This window comes from Pseudonaja textilis, chromosome 1 (assembly GCF_049901715.1).
Source record: "Pseudonaja textilis isolate UNSWEBS1 chromosome 1, rPseTex1.2, whole genome shotgun sequence".
In the NCBI taxonomy this organism is placed as follows: Eukaryota; Metazoa; Chordata; class Lepidosauria; order Squamata; family Elapidae; genus Pseudonaja; species Pseudonaja textilis.
In genome coordinates this window covers 234,737,411-234,758,615 of record NC_141990.1, presented here as the reverse complement: position 1 = coordinate 234,758,615, position 21,205 = coordinate 234,737,411, and the positions used below count along the sequence as shown (strand labels likewise).

The following is a 21,205-nucleotide window of genomic DNA, read 5'->3' as shown; positions in this document are numbered from 1 at the left end:
ACTTAGGAGGTATAAATAACACAGTACCTGGAGATGGTTTGGTAATATACTTTATCAATAATTTGAATTAAACTCAAACTTTTAAAAAACTGTGGCAAGGATCATTAATCTATTTTTCCTTCCTTCAAAAGGGAGTACATGTTCAGTTATCTCCCCCTTTTTATATCAAGTTCCAGGCTTCTGGAAGCATGTATTGCAAACTCATCCTCCTAATTACGTGCATTTTTGCTTATACTTCTTGCTAACAAAAAAATGGTGTGAGATCTATCAGACCATTGATCCTCCCATCCCTGCCAGCCACCTGGTCTTGGCAAAGCTTTTCTAAAAGAAAGAATTCACAGTTTCAAACTAAACTGCATGGAAAAAATGGCCAATGAAAAGTGGAAGGTGTTATTGAGGTTTGAGTATTTTGAGAAAGCTAAAGCTTTAATTAGCTGTATTATGCATAAACATTTGAAGAGATGCCACTATGCAGAAAAGGGCAGAGGGAAATGGGCATGCCATTCTTTGCCATTACAATTGTTTTCTATTAGAGTTCAGGAGAAACTGCTATGTTAAGATATGTATATATATATATATATGTGTGTAAATTCATTTTATAAGTCAGTTATTTATACAGCCTTAGTTATCTTAGGGCATCTCCCAAAACCCATTTCTTACATAGTGTGATCAAGTTGTAAAACATGAAATCCAAGGACAACTTTCTGATAACCAAAAGATTACATTTATTGCATGTCCATACTTCCATGTGTGTATGTTATTTTTCCAAGCTCACTCAATTTTGTTTGAGTTGGCTTTCTTTTAACACTTTCCTGATATTGTTCATTTGAATTTAGTTTCTTATTTTTCCAAAACAAAGGGAGAAAAACTAAAAAAAAACCCTCACTTTTGAAAACTGGATTGAGAGTTTGAAAACATTCTGATTTTAGATTAACCATAATAAAACAATTGTTGCTGAAATGTATATATATTGCAGATAGTGATCAAGAAGATGGAATATTGATTTGTTTAATTGATGAAGGGCTAGAAACAGAAAGGCTCTAAAACTAGAAGTAAGCCAATAAAAAATTCATCCCTGAAATTAATACTGAAGAAATTCAGATTTCTTGGGAAATGCTATACTGAAATGATGAAAACTTCAGGTAAAAATGAAAGAAAAAGAGAGTGTAAGAAGTAAAGAATATAAAATGGGAACTGATGGTTACTATTAAATTAAGAAAATTCAAAAAAACTGCTCCAGCAATAGAAATTTTCCTATGAATAAATCAAATCAGAAAAGCTGTCAGCAATATTTGTAGAAGTAATCCTTCTAAATAAAACTATGCCCTCAGTAATGACTTACAGTGTCTTCATAGTATCACCAACCATCACTGATATAACTTATCTCATTATTATTTTGGCACAGCAGTGGCCAAATGACTCTGAAAGAAGCTATAAGCTGCTATTGGATAAATTATTTAAAACTTCATTTGTTATCATATCAGCACAATTATTTTTTCTCATGTTTTCCCCTCCTGTCATCAGAATAATCAAGAGTAATTCATTTGGGTGAATCATAACAATCAAGAGTAATTTATTAGGGTGAATGCCTAGCTGAAAAAAAATTTATATGGTTGATTTAATTCTATGCTTGTAATTTTAATCATCATTAAGCAAAGGAAAGAAACGAAAGAAAACTAGCTCTTAGAATTCTGCAAGGATAAAGGTTGGCCAATTAAAAAAAGGTCAAATTTGGGTTATTACAGCTGTGAACAGACACTTTCTATTTTAAAGTGATCCTGTTATTTCACAAATCAATGCAGGGCTTTTCAAAGAGTAAAAGAAAAAAAATATTCCAGGTTGTAGGGAAGACAGACAAGGAAGCATGCTGGAAATTTAAAAATCATTTTCTAAATTTTGGGCAGTTGCAATTTTATGAGGTGAAAATGCTTCAATTATAATAGAAATCAAAATATAATTTCCGATTCAAGGAAATAAAGAGGAGTAGGAAAAAAATAAAATTTTACCATTATTTACACCATCATCCTTTATATTTCCATTGCTTTGTTTGCTATGCGATAAACATGCTACTTTTGTCTTAAGAGACAGCTGGCCAATTAAGCATACTTTTTTCTTCTAAGTTTCTTCTAAGCAGTTCTAACATCATTTTGCAGCAATACAATTTCTTGTACTGTAAATTCACAATATTCAAACCATAAGATGTCTTGTTCACCATCTTGGGTTCACAGGGTGGGACTTTCTTCCATGACAAGCAACATTGGAAGCAACAGGACAACATGAAAAAGGAAAACTCAACTACCAGATATACTTACTTGCTTACTTGTAGATTTTGAACATGTGCCTTGTGGAACTGAGGGCACAGATAAGGAGTCTACCTCTTAACCAGGGGTTTGATTAAGGAACTTTGGTTACCAGACTAGCATTGGTGCTTATGACTTACCTTCTTTTCTATGTGTGAATTAAGATAGACAATAGGCATGGCACTTAGATTCGTGGGTAACAAAGTTGGACAAGAAATGGCTCTAAAAGCAGGGCTTCCTTTATTTTCCTTTCTTGTGAACTTTCCTAGCTATCCAGCTATAGCTCAACTGTTCTTAGAGGTAATAGCAATTTTCCCTTTAATTGTACAATTCTTAAAAAAAAAACATAGGTGTTGCCTTGGTGGCTCAAGAATCAGAATCAAGTTCTATCTCCCAATTCAGTTTTCTCTGGTTGCTGTTTGATGCCTGCTCCAATCATCTGCAGCTAATTTACTCAATTGTGAGGAATTCAACAACTTCTGGTGCCACTTCCGTATCTTTGATAGATTTCTTTAAATTTGCAAGACAAATCTGAAAAGACTTGTCTCTGATTTGTCTTCTGGCTCTCACCTACTCTCTAGTGTGGTTTTTGTATAAATATAAGCAAACAAATGGTGTATTGAGCTGCTAACTGATCTTTCTTGCCTGGCTTTTTCTAAATGTCTGTGAAGAGAGTCCCAGTCATCCAGGTCAGAGTTGTGTCAAAGGTTCTTTTTTCTTAAAAAGGCAACTGGATTGTTTCTTTTCCTTGAGGAAGAGGAAGAAAATGTTTCACTTCTCATCCAAGAAGCTTCATCATTGGATGAGAAGCGAATTGTTTCCGTCTTCTTCTTCAAGAAAAAAAACAATCCAGTTGCCTTTTGAACAAAAAAGGAGCTTTGAGACTATCTTTTTCTATTTTCTTTTCTTTTTCTTTTTTTGGACATGTGGGAAATTACCATAGATAATTTGGAGAACTGATCACAATCTTTCTAATCTGCTGCCTTCTACTATCTTTCGCTATGCTTCCTGGATTATAGGAGCTGAAAGCCAACACATCAGACTGAGAAAGGCTGATTTACAGAATACAACATTAAATCTCTGTTCAGCTACTTCTGAATTAATGCAGTAAAGGTTGATGAGAGAAAAAAAGAGGAAGAAATGTGGCTATTTCTTGTTTTGTAAGCCAGGAATTGAATGCCAGCCTGTTGATTATCTATGCAAATTTAGAGTTTACAGACTCCCAACATGCAGGAGGCTCATGCATGTAAAAATCTCTTGCTGCTTATATCATCTGGGTGAACTCATTGTACTTACAACTTGGACAGTGCCTGCACCCTGCAACGTAGTGATAAAATCTAAGAGAGATTAAGATCATTATTGGCTTTGGGGTTCTTAAGAAATTGAGGTGTTTTTTTTTTGCAACAGGTACTCAGAAACAGACAAGTATTCACATTTTAATACTGTCAGAACTCTCTCATTGTTTTGTAAATGCATTACAAAGGTTTATCTCAACATCATAAAAGCAGGCAACTGCTGTAAGAGGGATGCCTTATTGTTCCCTATTTCTAAAATCAAATTCCAAGTTTGGCAGAGAAATAACACTTGTGCAATCCACCAGCTTTCCTATATTCCTAAACTCAATTTATTGTGTCCCCACCATGTACTGCAGAGTGTAAAGCATGTAGCATGAGCAATTAAATATGGCAAATTATTTGGCTCTATCTATAATAACAGAATTAAAATATAGGTAGAGTGGTTATAACCATGCTCAAGTTTGTAGACAAATTTCTTCCACACAATATGGAGAGGATATAATCTATACCCTTTTTTTAAGAAAAAAATGGTGATTATCTTATAGCATTCTCAAGGCAACAGAAGAGAATGGTGCTGGCTTTTCTGCCTGCATATATTCACACGAAGATAAGGCTGGAGAGTTAATAAAGGCTGGAGACATCAGAAGTGGGTTCATTATTAGTCTCATAGATATTTTGGTGCAGTGCTGATATGCCGAGGAGTTATACAGATCGTTGGCTCCCCTGCTTGGTTTGGCTATGATGGAGTTTAACCTCATGAGTAAGCCATCTGGTTTATGAAGATGCTTCAAAAAGAAAGATGGTCATATTAATTAAAATGACAACATTTATTTCATAATATTTTCAGACATATCCATAGGATATATTTTAAGTAGAAGGCAGAAATCCACCCTTGGTCTACAATTGAGAAGTTATCATTCTGGGATGAAAAACTGAATTTTGTTGATAAACTTTCAGAATAGTATATGGGCTTTAATGTCTTCTATGGTCTTCAACCTAGGTCTCCCTTAGGAGTATAACAGATTTCACCCTGGAAATAAACAAAAATCATAGCCAAGATCTCTTTTTCTACTCACATCGTATTTTTGCCTCTTGATCTTCTCTAAATACTCATATTTTTCTGTCTCCAGCTGATACAGCGAGTCCCACAATTCTTTGGCTTTATCCCTATTTATTTGTGAAGAAGTGGAGATACAACAAAGAATGATATACAGCTCAAACAATTAGCAACTATAAAAAGACATATTTACATAGCTCAATGTTTCTTAAATTAATGGTTAAACCGATTGGGAGATTGTTCAAATAGAAATCCAACACAACTGAACAATTCTAGTTTGTGGATTTCATTAATTCCCCCATGGAGAGCCTGACCACTTTATTACTTACCCTATCTCTGGATACTTAATGAAAAACACTGAAGTATCTTGGACCCATTATAGATACTTTGGAGAATCTTATTGTTTACTTTTCCCTTTGGAAATACTTGTTTATTTGTTCTTATTCCCTGCTAATCTTATTCAGAAATATTTCATGCTTTTGTGAGAACTATATCCATATAGATATAAGTATAGATTTCTCTTTACAACTTTTGACATGCTTGAATATTTTTATTTACTTACTTACTTACTTAATTACTTACTTACTTACTTACTTAAATATAGAGGCTCTAAATCTTTTTAATAAATTACTATTGTTGCAACTGTAGGCAGAAGTTATAATTTAATCTGTTCTTTTTCTTACCATGTTGATTACTTTTACATTACCCATTAAAGTTAAATATTATATATTAATATTATATCAAATTTGATACAGTTCATCAGGATTAAATAATTATTTGAATAATAACAAATATTATTTTCTTAAATATCATCTATTTTTTAATACCACAAAAAAAAATTAAAACAAATTTGAGCACAACCTCAATCATGTATGTAATACAAAAAGCAGTAGGGGAAGTGGGGGTTATTTTTTTTACCTCAGTTTGTCTTCATTAAGGTGATCAATATTCAGAGGTTTGCGTCTTTCTGCCAAAATTTTCTTCTTCAATTCCCTTGCAGTTTGTTTCTTTCCTCTCTTTTGATCAGCCTGTGCAGAATGAGTTTAAAGATTATTAAAGAGCCAGTTTGATCTAGTGATTGAGGCACCAGGCTACAAAGTCCTGCTTTAGCCATGAAAACTAGCTAGGTGTCCTGGGGCCAGTCACTCTCTCACATCCCAATTCACCTCAAAGGGTTGTTGTGGGGAAAATAGGAGGAAGAAGGTGTGTTGGATATATTTATGGGATATAAATAAACAAATAATCGCCAGATCCAGCCCATTGAAGGAATTAATGAAGAACATCAAAACCTTGCAGGAGAACAGTAATCCTGACTTGCAAAAGTGCTTGATCACAACTCGTATCATCCTCTATCAATGCCTAAACATAATGCCTGGCTTGTAATCTGATACATTCAGATGCCATCAGGTTAGTACTAAAGTAACTCTTTCTAAGAATTTGCCAATGCACCTGCTTTACACGTCTTTCTGATTCACTGCAAGAAATGCTCTAGAAGCCATAAGACTTGTCCCTCACGGCTGAAGAACCATTAGATCAAAGCTAAGGAAAGTTGTGAAACTCTATCCCTTTAGCCTGAAGAAGAAGAAAAAAAAAGGGGGGGGCTTAAAATAGAGACTAGCAGGTCCTTTCTGCGCTGAATTACTTTGATCTCTTGAAAGTGAAAGTTTTTGCCATTGTAGAATTGAAGAATTCCAAGAAATTCTTGGACAATTTTCAGATGAGCAATGCTCATTCCTGATCACATTCCGGTTTTCTCTGCCTCTCGGTAGATTTACCTTAGCCAAATAGCTGCTGTATGTGGCACCCATAGAGGAGAGGGCTTTCTTCTTCTTCAAATCATCTTCAGCCCTCCTCTTGGCATCTTCTTCCTCTCTTCTTGCCTTTTCCTCCTGTGAAACAGATAGTAGAAACAAACATTGCTTCATACCTGGGACTCACAAAGGCAGAACAGAGAATTTGGGCCTGGGACATATTTTTTGGGGAAGTGGTAAGATAAAGTCAAAAGTAATAATCATAACTCTTAACAGATCATTTTACATTGAGGGCAATGATTGAGATACCAGTGACAAAAGGTTATAGATAGACTCACAGCAAGTCTGGCCTGACGCTCCTTTTCTTTGTCAGCTCGGATTCTCTGCTGCTCAGCCCTCTCAGCTCTACGTTTTTCCTAGGCATTGCAGAAAAAGGGCAGTAATTTAGTTAGAACTGTATTTGGTTCCAGAACAAAAAGGCTTTGAAAAATGGTCCTGAGAATGAACAGTTGAAATTAAATTGTGAACAGTATTAAGATGAGATTCTATAAGGAGTTCAGAGAAAAGCAACAAAGATTATTAGGGGACTGGAGGCTAAAATATATGAAGAATAGTTGCAGGAATTGGGTATGTCTAGTTTAATGAGAAGAAGGACTAGGGCTGACATGATAGTAAACTTCCAATATTTCAGGGGTTGCCACAAAGAACAGGGAGTCAGGCTATTTTCCAAAGCGCCTGAAAGAAGCAATGGATGGAAACTAATCAAGGAGAGAAGCAACCTAGAACTAAGGAGAAATTTCCTGACATAACAATTAATCAGTGGAACAACTTGCCTCCAGAAGTTGTGAATGCTCCAACCCTGGAGGTTTTTAAGAAGAAATTGGACAACCGTTTGTCTGAAATGATATAAGGTTCCTGGTTGAGCAGGAGGTTAGACTAGAAGATCTCCCAACTCCATTATTCTGTTATGACAAAAACGTTCTTAAGCTGATATAAAGGTACTCCTTGACTTACAACAGTTCATTTAGTGACCATTCAAAGTTACAATGTCACTGAAAAAAGTGACTTATGACCATTTTTCACACAACCGTTGCAGTATCATGATCAAAATCCAGACAGTTGGCAACTGGCTCATCTTTATAATGAAGGGTCCCAAGAGCACGTGATCCCCTTTTGCGACCTTCTGACGTGCAAAGTCAATGGGGAAACCCAATTCACTTAACAACCGTGTTACTAACTTAACAACTGCAGTGATTTACTTAACAACTGTGACAAGAAAGGTCATAAAAATGGAGCAAAACTCACTTAACAAACTTAAATTTTGAGCTCATTTGTGATCATAAGTCGAGAACTACCTGTAATATTAAAACACTACCTGTACTATTCAACTCAGAGGTACCTAAGGCAAGGCCAAGAAAGTTTTCTAACATCTGCAATGCATATGAGTGCAGATTCAACAGGGCACTAAAAGGATGACTTTTCTTTGGTTCCAAATGACTAGTAACACCATTTGTGTAAGAATTATATATTGTCCTTTCAAGCTGTATGAAACGGACATATAGATATGACTACTCATAAAATTTCTTACATGCAATTTATGTTCAGCAAAAAATATCATCAGCTCCCTTAACATTTAATTTAATTCATGGTCTATCCTCGTGCTGAAGACCTTATAATAGTTGACTACTTGAGGAAAACTTACAATTCTTTCTTTAAGAGCCAATATTTCTTCTTCCTCTTTTTTCCGGCTTTCAAAGTGACTATCAATCAAGGCTTGAAGCTCAATCAAGTCTTTGTTCTGCCTCTTCTTCTGAATATCCTGGGAAAAGAAAGGAGAGGAATCAAGCCAGTATGATTGACAGCCAGTATAATTATTGGGATGGCGTAGATTCCCCCCACAGAAAAAACTTTACACGTTCCCATTTATTGAAACCTCAATCAGTTGCATCATTTATATCTTCTCATAGTTATGGAACTTATTCAGAAATAATTTTTATACTGGGATGAAAACCACTTTCTTGTCTAAAGTTTAGACAAGCAAGATAAGAGATTCACTGGAAGAACCAGCAATACTCACATCAAAGTCTACTTTCTCGCCCTCTGGGATCTTAGGTGCAGTCAACCTTTGTGGATGTTAAGAAGAGGAAGAAAAACACATAAGTTTCTGAGGAAAGAATATTTCAGAAGTAAAGGGAAGAGACATTTTTGGAAAGATTTGCTTGCATGACAATTTAATTGAAATAAATTTGCCCAAATACTATTTAAGAAAATCATACTGCAGGGTTTGATGCACTGTCTAGCAACAATCACCTTTTTCCTCCAGTTTAAAACATTAATTTTACAAATTATCCATTCCAATTCTATTAGATAGAGAAGCATCGGAAATAATTTGACAAGTTCTAAAAATGGAAATGTAATTATCATGATTAAATTGGATTTGGGGGGGGGGCTGCTGAAAGCGTTGGTTCTCTTAGAAATGAATCTGGATGAAGATGTTGTATATTTTTCATTTAATTAACATGTAGTGGAAAGTGTGAATGAACATCTGTACTTGTTGTGTGATGTCCTACTTTACCAAATAGCTTGGGTTTTTTTTTCTCATATCATCCTTTAAACATTAGAGAAATATTTATGCTCTCGATCTCCAAATTAATCGTCCCCTATCTAGTGTCTTCTAGATGTATGGACATTGCAATTCCATAATCTCCAATCAATAGAATTTATAGTGGCAAAACATCTGCAGGTATGAGGTTAAGACCAACCATCACAACCTATCCAATAAGATTAGCTCTGTGTATATTACTGGATAGACCATATATGCATCCAATTGTGAAAAAGTCTTTTGTATTCAAAGGAGATCTTTACATTTCATCCTTTGAAATATGTGGAAATTACAGATAAATAGAGCTAACTAAAGGTTAAAGACACCAGATATCTAACTGGCTATCATCATGTATAATACATGAACCATAAACATTTAAAACCAAAGACAAAAATGGCTGTAATATTTCTCCATTAAACATGTCCTAAACTTACGTTGGTACTGGTCTGTGTTTCTTCTCTAAATATAGCAAAGCAGGAGGTAAGCAGGGGAGAAAAGGGGAAAAAAAGATGAGAACAAGAAACAAGAGCAGAATAAATTCTACTTCATTTACTAAAATCAATATGTGCATGTGTGTGTATATAAGCTCTCTCTGTGTGTGTGTGTATAGTTTTATTAAATTAAATATATGAATTATACTTTTTACATATCATAAATACATACTCTTTGACAAACTAATTTTACTTAGAAGAAAAAAACTTCAGAAAAATACAAGAGTAATCTGCGTGAAAGCTTTGAAATAATATCTGGAAGACATTAATTTCTTTTAATGACTGCATCTAGATCTCAAAATCTAGATACCTTCCGTAATCCCATACATCATATATGAGTTCAAAGAATTTAGTCTTGTGTTGCTCTGACTGCCTTTTCTTTTTCTTTTGATTTTGTGGTGATACTTCAACAGTAAAAAGTTCATCGCTTTTTGGACGAAATACATTGTACAGTACATAATCTAACATCAAAAAAATGATCTTTCTGCATGTATAAAATGTCTAAAGAATACAGGTGATTGTGAAAACATGTTATATTATTTATTCAGTTCAAAACCAATCATCTTAAAGCAAAACATGACTCTCTCCTTCCTCTCTGCTAAATGAAAACAACATTTAATAACACCACCCTTAAAATAGACAATTTCCTTTGGATTAAGAATTGCCTGATAATTTTATATAGAGACATATTTTTATCCAGTTTCTGAATTATTCTAATCAAAGCCAGAAAAGGAACACTGCAGAAAAAAATAATGAATGTTGAAGGGGAAGGGGAAAATGATATTTGAAAACTATGATAAATTACAAGAAGAAAACCCACTGGTTGGAAACATTTCATTGTCCATCCAGCTAATATTTAGATAATGAAGTTGTCTAGTTGGGCAATTAAATATCTCCAAACAAACAACTGAGCTCTGGGAACAATGAGAACTCCACAGTTTAACCCTGAGCTACAAATATTCTAGTTCAATTTAAGTTAGGGTATTTCTTTTTGAAGAAACTGGATAAAACATACAAATAAAGATTCTTCTGATGTCCTTTTTATTTTTTAAACTCGGTCACTTTCTTATATATAAATATTCAGAGCCATACTGTAATTTCTATACAAATCCTGCCAAAAGATAAAACTAATCCTTAAAAAGAACAAATAAAAAAAGTGGAAGATAAACACAGGCGCTTTTAAAAGAAAGAGGAAATTGGCATCATGTCTTGATCTCTCCCTTCTGAATCTGAAATGTAGAAAGCAGCAAAACTCATCAATAAAAACAGCCGTTAGTCATCCAGTGTCCTTTATAACTTTCTACTAGGGCAGTTTAAATTTAGAATACCTCATTAGTAGCATAATGAAAATGTCAGACTTTGAACAAATGCTAAATACAGGTAGTCCTCTACTTAAGACCAGAATTAAGACCAGAATTTCTGTTGCTAAGCAAGGCAGTTGTTAAGTCAGATATGTCCTATTTTATCGATTTTTCCACAATTGTTAAGGGAATCACTGCAGTTCTTAAGTGAATCATGCAGTGGTTAAGTGAACCTGGCTTCCCATTGCTTGTTGGAAGCCAGCTAGGAAGGTGGCAAAGGAAGATCACATGACCCTGCAATGGTTGTAAATATATGGCTATTGCCAATTGTCCAAATTTTGATCACATGACTGTGGGGATGCTGCAACAGTTGTAAATGCAAAGACAAGTTATGTCAACTTTTTTCAGTGCCTTTGTAACTTTGAATGGTCACTAGGGAATGGTTGTTAAGTCAAGGACTACCTATATTTGTAAGTGTAGAGTATATGGAAGCTGATGTTGGTGGAAGTAGGCAGGAACTGTTTTGTAGGCCAAAGGGCCTCAAACATGTTTTAAGTCCAGAACAACATTTGGAAGCAGCTCAGGCAGATGCATCCCCAATTCACTGGAGTATAAGAAAGAGCCAGCACAATTAGACTTGAATTTTTTTTTACTGTAGCCCATGTCAATAAATGTAGTGGACTTGATTTCCTGATCTATCTATTTCTGATCTATCTGATCTGGAATAGTCATTAAGGGATTTTCTTCCAGGGGAAATATTATTTTTAAAGGAAATATTTTTTTAGACCATAGAAAGTGAATTACTATAAGATTGTGAATGGTGGGATAGCGGATGAATTTAACACCATATTATAGATATTTTGGACCTGAATGAGAGTTCTTTTTCATCTATTGGGATTAACTAATAGGAACTGTACATTTGTGAAAGCTTGGCTTACAATAAAGCATATTCCCAACAAATTAAAATATTAGAGGTTGTGCGACAGTTGCAATGATTCTGTCCAGTTTCTGGTATTATGAGGAGTAAAGATTCAATGTAGAAGAAACTTGTTAGTTGCAAGAAGGATGTTCTGCCTCCAAAATCCCATAATCATATTCTGCTTCTTCAGATGGAAATGGAAGACAAAAGAAGGTAGCCAATAAAATGCTCCTTCTCCGTGTCCACTATTTGGTCAATTGTCCTTTCCATTTTTCAAACTGAACAATCCATTTCTTGAAATGCCAGTAAAGTATTAGAAATTTCTCCTCCTTTCCTATCCTCTTAGTTCTCCATACTTCTGCCAAATCTGTTCTGAAATAAATGCTTGGTCTTTCAAAATAGATTTGGGGAGTCCATAATGGGCAAAGGAATCCCTTCTGCCCTTATTCTTATCTCTGAAGGCTAGATAGTACTCTTCTAGGTCAACACCCAAGAAATTCTAACCTTCCTTGAGCATGTGCTAGTATGTACAATGAAACATTTAAAGATAATCTAAGCTATAAACTCTTGAAGTAGATTCTTGCTGTTTTTTTTTCATACAAAGTATCCTGTGTATTTATGGCCCTAAGTAAATAATTAAAAAAAAACTGTTACTGGAAATATCCAGAAATAATTTCCCCAGTTCTGTTAAAACTCACCCCAGCTCCATCAAATAAAGACCTGTTCTACATATCCCCCATAGGTTTTCATGTCTTGGTTATTCATAGGTTATGGTATGTGCAGTCCAAGGCATTAGGACAGCTTATATAAAAGGGGAAGGGGAGATTAAATTAGATTAACATGCTCCCAGAGCAGCTGAATGATGCTACAAAACTGTCTTTTCAATGTTCCATCTGGACCAGAAATTCCCAAGCTCCTCAGGAGCTCTATAACACTGAAGAGACACCGGGGCAGGGAGAGGTTGCACAATATATATTTGGCAGAAAAGAACAAAAAACCTTCCAAGAATATGCGTATGGTAGTTAGGCAAGGTTTTACCTACCACCAAAACAACAACAGATCACCCTAACTTTTAAGAAACTGCTTTACAAAAAAGCCTCTAGTTTCTAAGACCATTTGCCATATTGTATGAAAAAATAGGTTGAGATTCATTGGCATTATTCAAGAATTAGAGGGGGAAAAAATAAGATACAAGTAGAATCTTCTGGATCTTCGGATATTTCTAAAATAAAAGCTAAATGAACTCATTGTCTGGGACATCCCATCTGAGGACAAAAGGTGTTCCTGTTAATATTAGTTGGCAGGCTTAACTTGGTACCATCTAGATATCTTGAACCCTAACCTAAAGATAATGGGAATGAAGACCATGCTTGCTAGGAGTTTAAGCATTGTAGACATTTGAGAATTCTCGGATTTGTAGCCCAGCATTTGGCTGGTAATTTTTAGATCCTAAGATTTAAATTGATCAATTGAAATGAGGGTGGCATACATACATATTCTTTAATATGTTGCACATACATATTAAAAAATTGTAATGGGCTGCCTACAAAATAAAAAACAAAGCCATTCAATGTTTGACTAAGTTGAAGGAGGAATGCCAGTTGTAAACACAGAATTTCCTGGGCTATCACTTGGTCTAAGTCTAGCTGTGATGGACAATAATCAAACAAGCAACTCATTCAAGAAACATTACTCTAACTAGATCATGACAGTTCAGAACACAGTTCAGCCTACAGGCTGATTTAACTGCCAGGAATATAGATGTAGTCCAAATTGTAGGCAATGACTCCTCAATGGTTTTTCCCATATGTACAGGCATATTCTATTCAGGCACACTTTCTCTCTTATACTATAGTTCTTTGTCACAGGTATGCACACCTTTCAGTCAGGAGGAGGAATGCCTATAATAGCTGAAAATGACCAATGGAACTGCATCAACCTCACCAGAGGCTTTGTAGAATGTCTGTATGGCAAGACAAAGAAAAAGGGAAAAACACTAGCTTAATTTCAAAACAACCAAAAATGAAAGTAAGCTGCTTCCATAACATGTTGGGGACAAGATGAAGGTGATGTCAGTAGGACAAATTGAAGGCAATGTCCGATGAAGGCTATGTCAGCAGGACATGTACTCTAAAAATAGTAGGACATTTTGAGGTATGTTGGTTGGATGTGAGGTTAATCCCACTGTCACAGAATGCAAGCAGATTTAACACAGTTTTGCAGTTTGGGAAGGTAGTTTTTCAAGGCTACATCATCAGAGAGAGTTAGCCTTATCCTTTCCAAAAGAAAATCCCTCAAAATCCCTCCTATCATACTAACAAAGCTCTTTTTCATGTTATGACACTTTTAAATTTCATATAAATATATGTCAGCTTTGCTTTGTCTCTAAAGAATTCAAGGCACTTTAATGGCATTCTCAAGTGTGGGGCTCTGGTGTGTGTCTATGTAGAACATTCTAGACCAATCTCCTAAGAAAAACTCAGTATTTTAACATCGTCCAACTTATCCTCAAGTCATTGGAAATATTGTTGAACACGGTGCCACCCTAGAGAAAATAAGGAAGAGATAAAATAAAGTTGATTGAATGGACAGTACATACCTTCTTCCCAGACTTCTATCAGAAGCATCATGGTGGAAAGAATAGTGATGTGAAGCAAAGAAGGAAAAAGTAAAAATATATAAACATATGTATGCCTAATGGGTAGAATGGAAGAAAAAAAAAGAAAAGATCCACAGGCATTTGTAGAAGCTATGAAAAATCTGAAAAACTGTAATGGCAGGTTAATGCAGCTATGAGTATGGAGCAATAAAGCAAAAACATACTTGTTTGTGATAGTAGGTTAATAGTACTCACTGATCTTGTTTCTTCTCTTTCAATATCCCATTCACACAAATATATATTAAGTACATATTAGAGAATAGGAGAATTTGGAAGTTGTGTCACATACCTGGCTCATGAACTTCATCAGGTAAGAAGTATCATGGATCAAGATGTAACAAACCGCAAGAGAACAAAAACAAGAGTGACATGTTAATTTGTGTCTTTGAACTTTGAGGTTGAAAAGATTAAGAGAAAAGAAAGTAGTAAGCAAAAACAGTAGTCATTTGTGGAGAAAGTTAATAGACCATGTAAAGGCAGCCAAATAGGGAATCCATAATGGTGAATTTGCCAAGCCATAGAATTAATGCCGCTTTGCTCATGAATTGTTTGTCAGCCTTGTATACACAAAAAGGAATTCACAGTCTTATTCTGCAAATGATTGCTATTGTGCTAACAGTACAACAGTAATCATTTTCTGGGAGTGAAATTACAGGATACTATGGAAATGCAGGTATTCTTTTATTCTACTGAAGCATAGTAATATCAAAAGTGCTCATGAAAAAAGAGGGTTGGAAATAAACATGCTGCTTTATGTTTATTTTTCTCTGATTAGACGGCGTACTTTTATTCATTTATCTATTAGATTTAGAAGCTGCCCAATTGAATAACACAACATAAACGCTCCCCCACATAGAACAACAGCCTCCCCCAATAATTGGCAGGGATTCAGCAACCATATATTCCCAAACCATCCTAGGCTATATTTATGTTGATGCATTAAATTCTCCAGAATAAGGTGCTTCTTAAGAGAGTTATATGTTTCAGTTTTTAAAAAAGTTGTTCATAGAGCTATACGTATAATCTTAGGATGACTATGGTTTTTATTTTAGCTTTTTAGTATCAAAGGATGCAAGCCCTTGCTGTGATTATTGAGCAAATATTTCATTTATTTTTTTCCCCTAATAAATGGAAATAAAGATTCTTCTGTAAATGTTACAATATTTATGACCAATAAGATAATTTTTCTCTTCAGTTCCAGAAGGGGAAAAAAACTCCAAAATTCATTTCTATGGGACCACATAAAGCTAGGACCAAATAGCGTTTTTGCAATAAAACATTCACAAGGAATAGTCCTTTATGAATATATAAACTTTTTATAAATATACGCTTTTTTGGCTATCGTGTCAGTTCCCCTGCCCTTTTCAGCATATATTAAGAAAAATCCTATTTTTCCAAAAGCTAAAACCTCTGGAGCTTGTAGCCTCAACACACCAGAAAGGCACTAAGTTAGGGCAGGTTGCTGTTGTGTGAAGAGAGGTCAGTCCCTCACTAATTCTGCCACATTCTTCCCAATTCTATGTCATTTTGCCCTCAAGGTTCTGGGCAGCTCCCTGTTCCAGCCCTTTCTTCTCATGTATAATGTATGTTAAACAGCATAATTGTCAAATCAAGGATCTTCTGGGAGTATCACTAAGACCAAGCAAGAGTTATTTTCCATTTCCTTGCTTCACCTTTGAATTCCTCCACACACACTTCTGTTTAAAACAATTGGTGGAATTCAGAAGTTCATGCCACATGTCTGGTTCAGATGAAGCACAGGGGTCAATAGGGGGAAAGGAGGACAAAACAAAGAAGAAATACAGGGTTGTAACAATAACCTTTAACATCTGCAAGCCAAGGGTAATATTCTGAACTCATTTTAAAAACAGAAGGCAAATCAATAATGTGTGGAAAAAGTAATGGGGAGTCAAATGTGAATGAAAAAACCAGGGCAATCATATGTGAACAGAACAGAGGGCAGAGAACCATGCAAATGACTCATGTTGTCAATTAACAATGAATTTTACAAATCATCTGGAATTCAGTGTGATTTATTCTGAGATAACATGTATAGAATTATAATTCTAGATGCCACAATTCACATAATTGTCCAATATTTACAAAGGTTTCATTCTTGCTTGTTATTGTTATAATATCCCAACTTTTTAGGGGGGCATTACACATGGCATAAATGGAAGCCTTTCCTCATTTTAGTACAATACAACCCTGTGAGATGTTTTGAAATTAAAGACAGAGGCTAGTCCAAATTTAAGTTCTTAATTTTACACAGAACTAGACGACCTAGTGAGTTCTGTATTGAGTTAAGAATTTGAACCTAAATTTATAAAATCTAACTGTAACACCTAAACTATGCAATTCACACATGGTAAACCATTTCTAGACCAGCTTCTGAAAATTTCTGAAAAGGATGGGAGCCCTGTCCAGAAATATTTCACTTTTCCAGTTTTAGAATTTTTAATAAAATCCTGGGCTAAAAAGTAATATCAATAATATTATATCCCAAAGTTATTATATAAACTTTTTATATACCTAAATAAGTTTATATAACAACTTTTTACATGCTAATGACAAGACTGAATGTCCTTGTACATGGTAATAGCACAATTTATAAGTCAACAGAGATAGTTAAGGAAGAAATAAGTTGTTAAGGTAATGTGTTGTTCTCCTGTTCTCTTCCATCAACTTCGCATTTCTGCACACACCAACATGAGATGGAAAGAGAAGAATTCAGAAGTCAAATCACATACCTGGTTCATGAACTTCACCAGATGGGAAGTATCATGGATGAAATAAAATTTAGAGAACAGAAAACAAGAATATTAGAAGAGGAAAAAATGCAACAGCCACAAAGTATTTTAAGATAGTATTGAGAAAGACAATGGCTTATTATAGAAAGGGTAATGCAGTTAAATCTTAAAACATGGAATTATAGTATGCATATTAGCAAATATTTTATTGGAATGCAGAGCATGCAAATGCAGCTTAGAAAAACATAAATATCAAAATTTGCACAAAACCAATAAATTACAGATAACTAAGTTTCCAGATGTTTAATCACACAATGTGCTGAGAATTATTTTACATTTGGTCTATCACACTAACACAGTTACCTATCTGGAATTGGTTTTATTGTTTGAAAATTATAGGGACCAGTTATTTGTTTTCATTATTTGCTGTAGACCAGCTTCAAGGGATCACTTCTTGAATCATCCCAACAAAAGAAGAAGATGAAAATAATGAAGTTCCTAGAATCCCAAGATCTCTTGTGCCATCAGGCCATCACAGTATTGTTTCTAGCAGAAATATTGATACAAATATTCCTTATCTGCAAAACAGACCATCATCTGCATATCTGAAGACAAGCATCTGCAGTGAGCACCATTGGCTTTCATATGATAGGCACAAATGGGTGATAAAAATCTCACCACTTTTTTATGCGTAAGTCATGATAAAAAGGGTGGGGCTTTAATTGTCCAGTCCCTATGGCCATTTTGAAGGATTGTCGGGAGACATGGCAAAATAAAACCAATCTACAGGCGATCCAGGAAGAAGCAAGAGTGCACACAGAGAATAACTCCTTCTTCTACTAAAACTTGAATTAGAGTTGCAAACACCAGACTTTACAGGTCTATAGCTATGTATATAAACATGTAGCTTTAAAAGCAGAGAAGATTCAGCCACATTAAAAATGCAGGGCTAATTTGATTGGAAGATGAATTGAAAAAGGTACAGCGGGAATCCATTTGCCACCTTTTTCAAATCTCATATCTGTAATAGATTTAAATCTTGTGCAAAACTGTAGTTTGTTTAACTATGATCTGTGAAACCAACTGCCTAGCTAGGCTAGCAAAACTTTTTTTTAAAATCGCTACTCAAGATTACAAACCACAATGCCTGAATTCACATAATATACTAAGTTAAAACCAGCCAAACTATATTATGTCTTTGCATAATGTTGACCCTGCTTGTATGGTACATTCTTCCTTCACATTTTTTTTCCAGAAATGTATAGACTACCAAGTAGCTACAAGCAAGATAACTTGGCCATCTACATCAATTCACAAGCTCATGCTTTGAACTACACTTTTCCAAAAATCCACACAGGACTTCCAGAAAGTAGCTACTTATATAACTGATACATCTCAAAAGCTCATTATGGCAATATAATTTTCAACCACGAATACATAAATGAAAGCTCTCATGCATGGAAAGAAAAAGAAGAATTTAAAACCCCAGTTTATCATGGTTTCATTAGCATTTTCCTTCCTGTATTTCTTGAACATCTGTTATTTTGTGATTAGCAGCCATATAAATCAATGGTAAGAACTGTTTGTTCAGAGGAAGGACCGTCTATTTATCTAACTAATTGATACAGAATGTCATTTCTTTTATTCCAGACATATGTTAGCTGAAATATCATAAAATCAGTCACTGAATGAAAGTGACTTTCTCTCCCGTCCTCACTAGCCAACAAGCCCACTGGTCACAGAGTTTGGACAGGAATTATAATCCAGCAGATCCATAAATTATGCCTTATGAAAATTACAGCTACTTCTGTTTCCTTTTCATTTAATTAGTAGGGATACTAAATTTAACCCTCCCTTCTTCCGTAATAGTTTACTATCATCTCCCTTTAAATGCTGAGAACTGAGCAGCATCAACACATACCTTCTTGAGCTTCTTCAGGTGGGAAGCATTGTTAAAAAATAAAGAGAGAAACAACAGAAGAAAACAATATTATGGAACAGTATTTGTATATTTGATTAGTAACCCACATTTTTTTTATTAGTAACCCACTTCCACAGGATTGAAAACAAGAAGCATAAAATTAAAATGCTTCTAATTGCGTGAGGAAAATAAAGGGAGAGGATTTAGAATAATTAAAATGTTGTAGAATAGATAAAACAAGTCCATGCAGATGGTGAACTGAAATGTTGACTATTTGGCTCTTTTACTTGGATAGAAAGAAAAGGCGAGGGGGGGAAAAATCAAGGGGTAATCAAGGTTCAAAAAAGGTTTCCATAATTCATTGTTTGGTTTATACATTAATATAGTGTCTCTCAAATGCTGAATTCCTAAGAGAAAGTATTGGGGAAGAATATTATCCAAGTGAGGTGGTCTTGGGTAAGTTCTCAGTGTATCAACTTTTGAAAAACAATATTCAAAGGAATTTTCTGGATTCTTCCACCTCAGCAGATTGAGGGAGGAACTATCCAGGAAACAAGCCTTTACACCAAATACCCCATGCCTTTGCAATACACTGCCCTGAAATGTGTGACACACACACACACACACACACACACACACACACACACACACACACACACTCACCTATCTTCTTGCGGAGCAATGACACTAAGAGAACATTTGGACATTGAAAGCCACAACATGAGTGATCTTTGATTCTCATGTGTACTTTTCCCTGTCCCTTTCCTCATGTGTCTTTTCTTCTGTCATTTCAGGATTCCTTTGTATAAACAAACATGCACTCTTCTAAAAAAGGAAGAGAAAGAAATACAGAAGCTATTACATACCTTCTTCCTGGGCTTCTTCTGATGGGGCATAATGGAACAAGAGGCAAAGATAAAAAGATTAATACACTTAATAGAGCATTAATAGTTGTGAGTTAAGACTAGAGAAATGTAAGGTTAGAGAATATATACCCTGGAAGTGACCACTTTAGAAGAAGACAGATACAGGTTAGGCAAAGATGTAAAACCAGCAACCAAAAGATATAAAGGAAATACCGCCCCCCCAGGGAAAGAGGCATGCATATTATAGAGCCATCTAGTCAAGAGAATATATTTAAGAAAATGGGGGGGGGAGAATTAGGAAGAAAAGAAAGCCCTTCAGTGGGAGAAGTTGCCTGTATCAGGTTAGCATCCTTGATCATCTCTTTGTAACTGTAATAAAGTGCTGAAGATGGAGTTCAAAAGGTGCCTTCGTTCATTTAGCAAGCACTGGGTTTTTCTTGATCTAGAGGAGGGGTGTCAAACTCATATCATCACGATGGTGTCATATGACGTATGGGACTTTTTTCCCCTTTGCTAAACCGGGTGTGAGTGTGGCCAGTAGGTAACACATTCAGCCCTTAGGCCAGGAGTTTGACATCCTGATCTAGAGCAACCATGCAGGGGAATTAATAATAATAATAATAATCTTTTATCATTCATGTTTATGGTGCTTTTAATATGGTTTTTATATTGAGTTATGTGTGGTCGTGTTTAGCTCCAAGAAAGACTATAATTCCCTGTGTGGGAATCCCACACAGAATTCCCACATCAGTTCCAGTTGTTCTCCATATTGCACCATAAAGGTAAACAATGCACTGTTGAAAACATCCTTGCTTTTTTCATATGGACTGAACATTTCATGCAGAGCTTTTTTTTTTTCAACCTTTAAGATGTGTGGGCTTCCACTCCCAGAATTCCCTAGCCAACATGCTGGGGAGTTATAGTCGTTTATAGTAAATGGGACACTACTGAGACTCACTGTGCCTGAAGAATAGCTCTAGACAAAATACCAACTTCTTCTTTTACAAATGAACATACTGTAGAAAGAGACTACTTGCCAAGAAGAAATACATGATGATTTGATCTTTCTATTCAATACTGCTGGATTTCTTTTAGGGGAAAAATAGTCTCCTTGTTTTATAAACTGAGAACAGTGTTTTAGTAACAAATGCCAAGGCATTGCAAGTATTCCCCACCTCCAACTGTCTTCATATTTTGTACTTAGTGCACAGCAAATGATATTAACTTGATGACATTATATTAGAAATCCTATCAGCAATTCTGTGATTTAGTAACAGTATCATAAACAGTGTT

The 21,205-nt window shown here is 35.1% G+C and overlaps 1 protein-coding gene across 5 annotated transcripts in view; it reads right to left on the bottom strand.

The window, feature by feature from the left end:
• TNNT3 (troponin T3, fast skeletal type) overlaps positions 1–21,205 on the bottom strand; it is a 42,548-nt gene that overhangs the window by 3,359 nt on the left and 17,984 nt on the right. The window contains exons 4-14 of one of the 5 annotated variants that reach the window (XM_026706571.2): positions 19,913–19,930; positions 19,047–19,058; positions 14,316–14,330; positions 9,440–9,464; positions 8,481–8,526; positions 8,106–8,222; positions 6,742–6,819; positions 6,428–6,541; positions 5,571–5,680; positions 4,672–4,762; positions 3,597–3,637 (exon numbers count right to left, since the gene is read on the bottom strand). In XM_026706571.2, coding sequence (XP_026562356.1) covers positions 3,597–3,637; positions 4,672–4,762; positions 5,571–5,680; positions 6,428–6,541; positions 6,742–6,819; positions 8,106–8,222; positions 8,481–8,526; positions 9,440–9,464; positions 14,316–14,330; positions 19,047–19,058; positions 19,913–19,930 — 667 coding nt within the window. Of the gene's footprint in view, positions 1–3,596; positions 3,638–4,671; positions 4,763–5,570; positions 5,681–6,427; positions 6,542–6,741; positions 6,820–8,105; positions 8,223–8,480; positions 8,527–9,439; positions 9,465–14,315; positions 14,331–19,046; positions 19,059–19,709; positions 19,933–21,205 lie in introns of those variants that run through there. The other 4 variants (XM_087920007.1, XM_087920012.1, XM_087920022.1 and 1 more) reach the window with 4 other exon arrangements.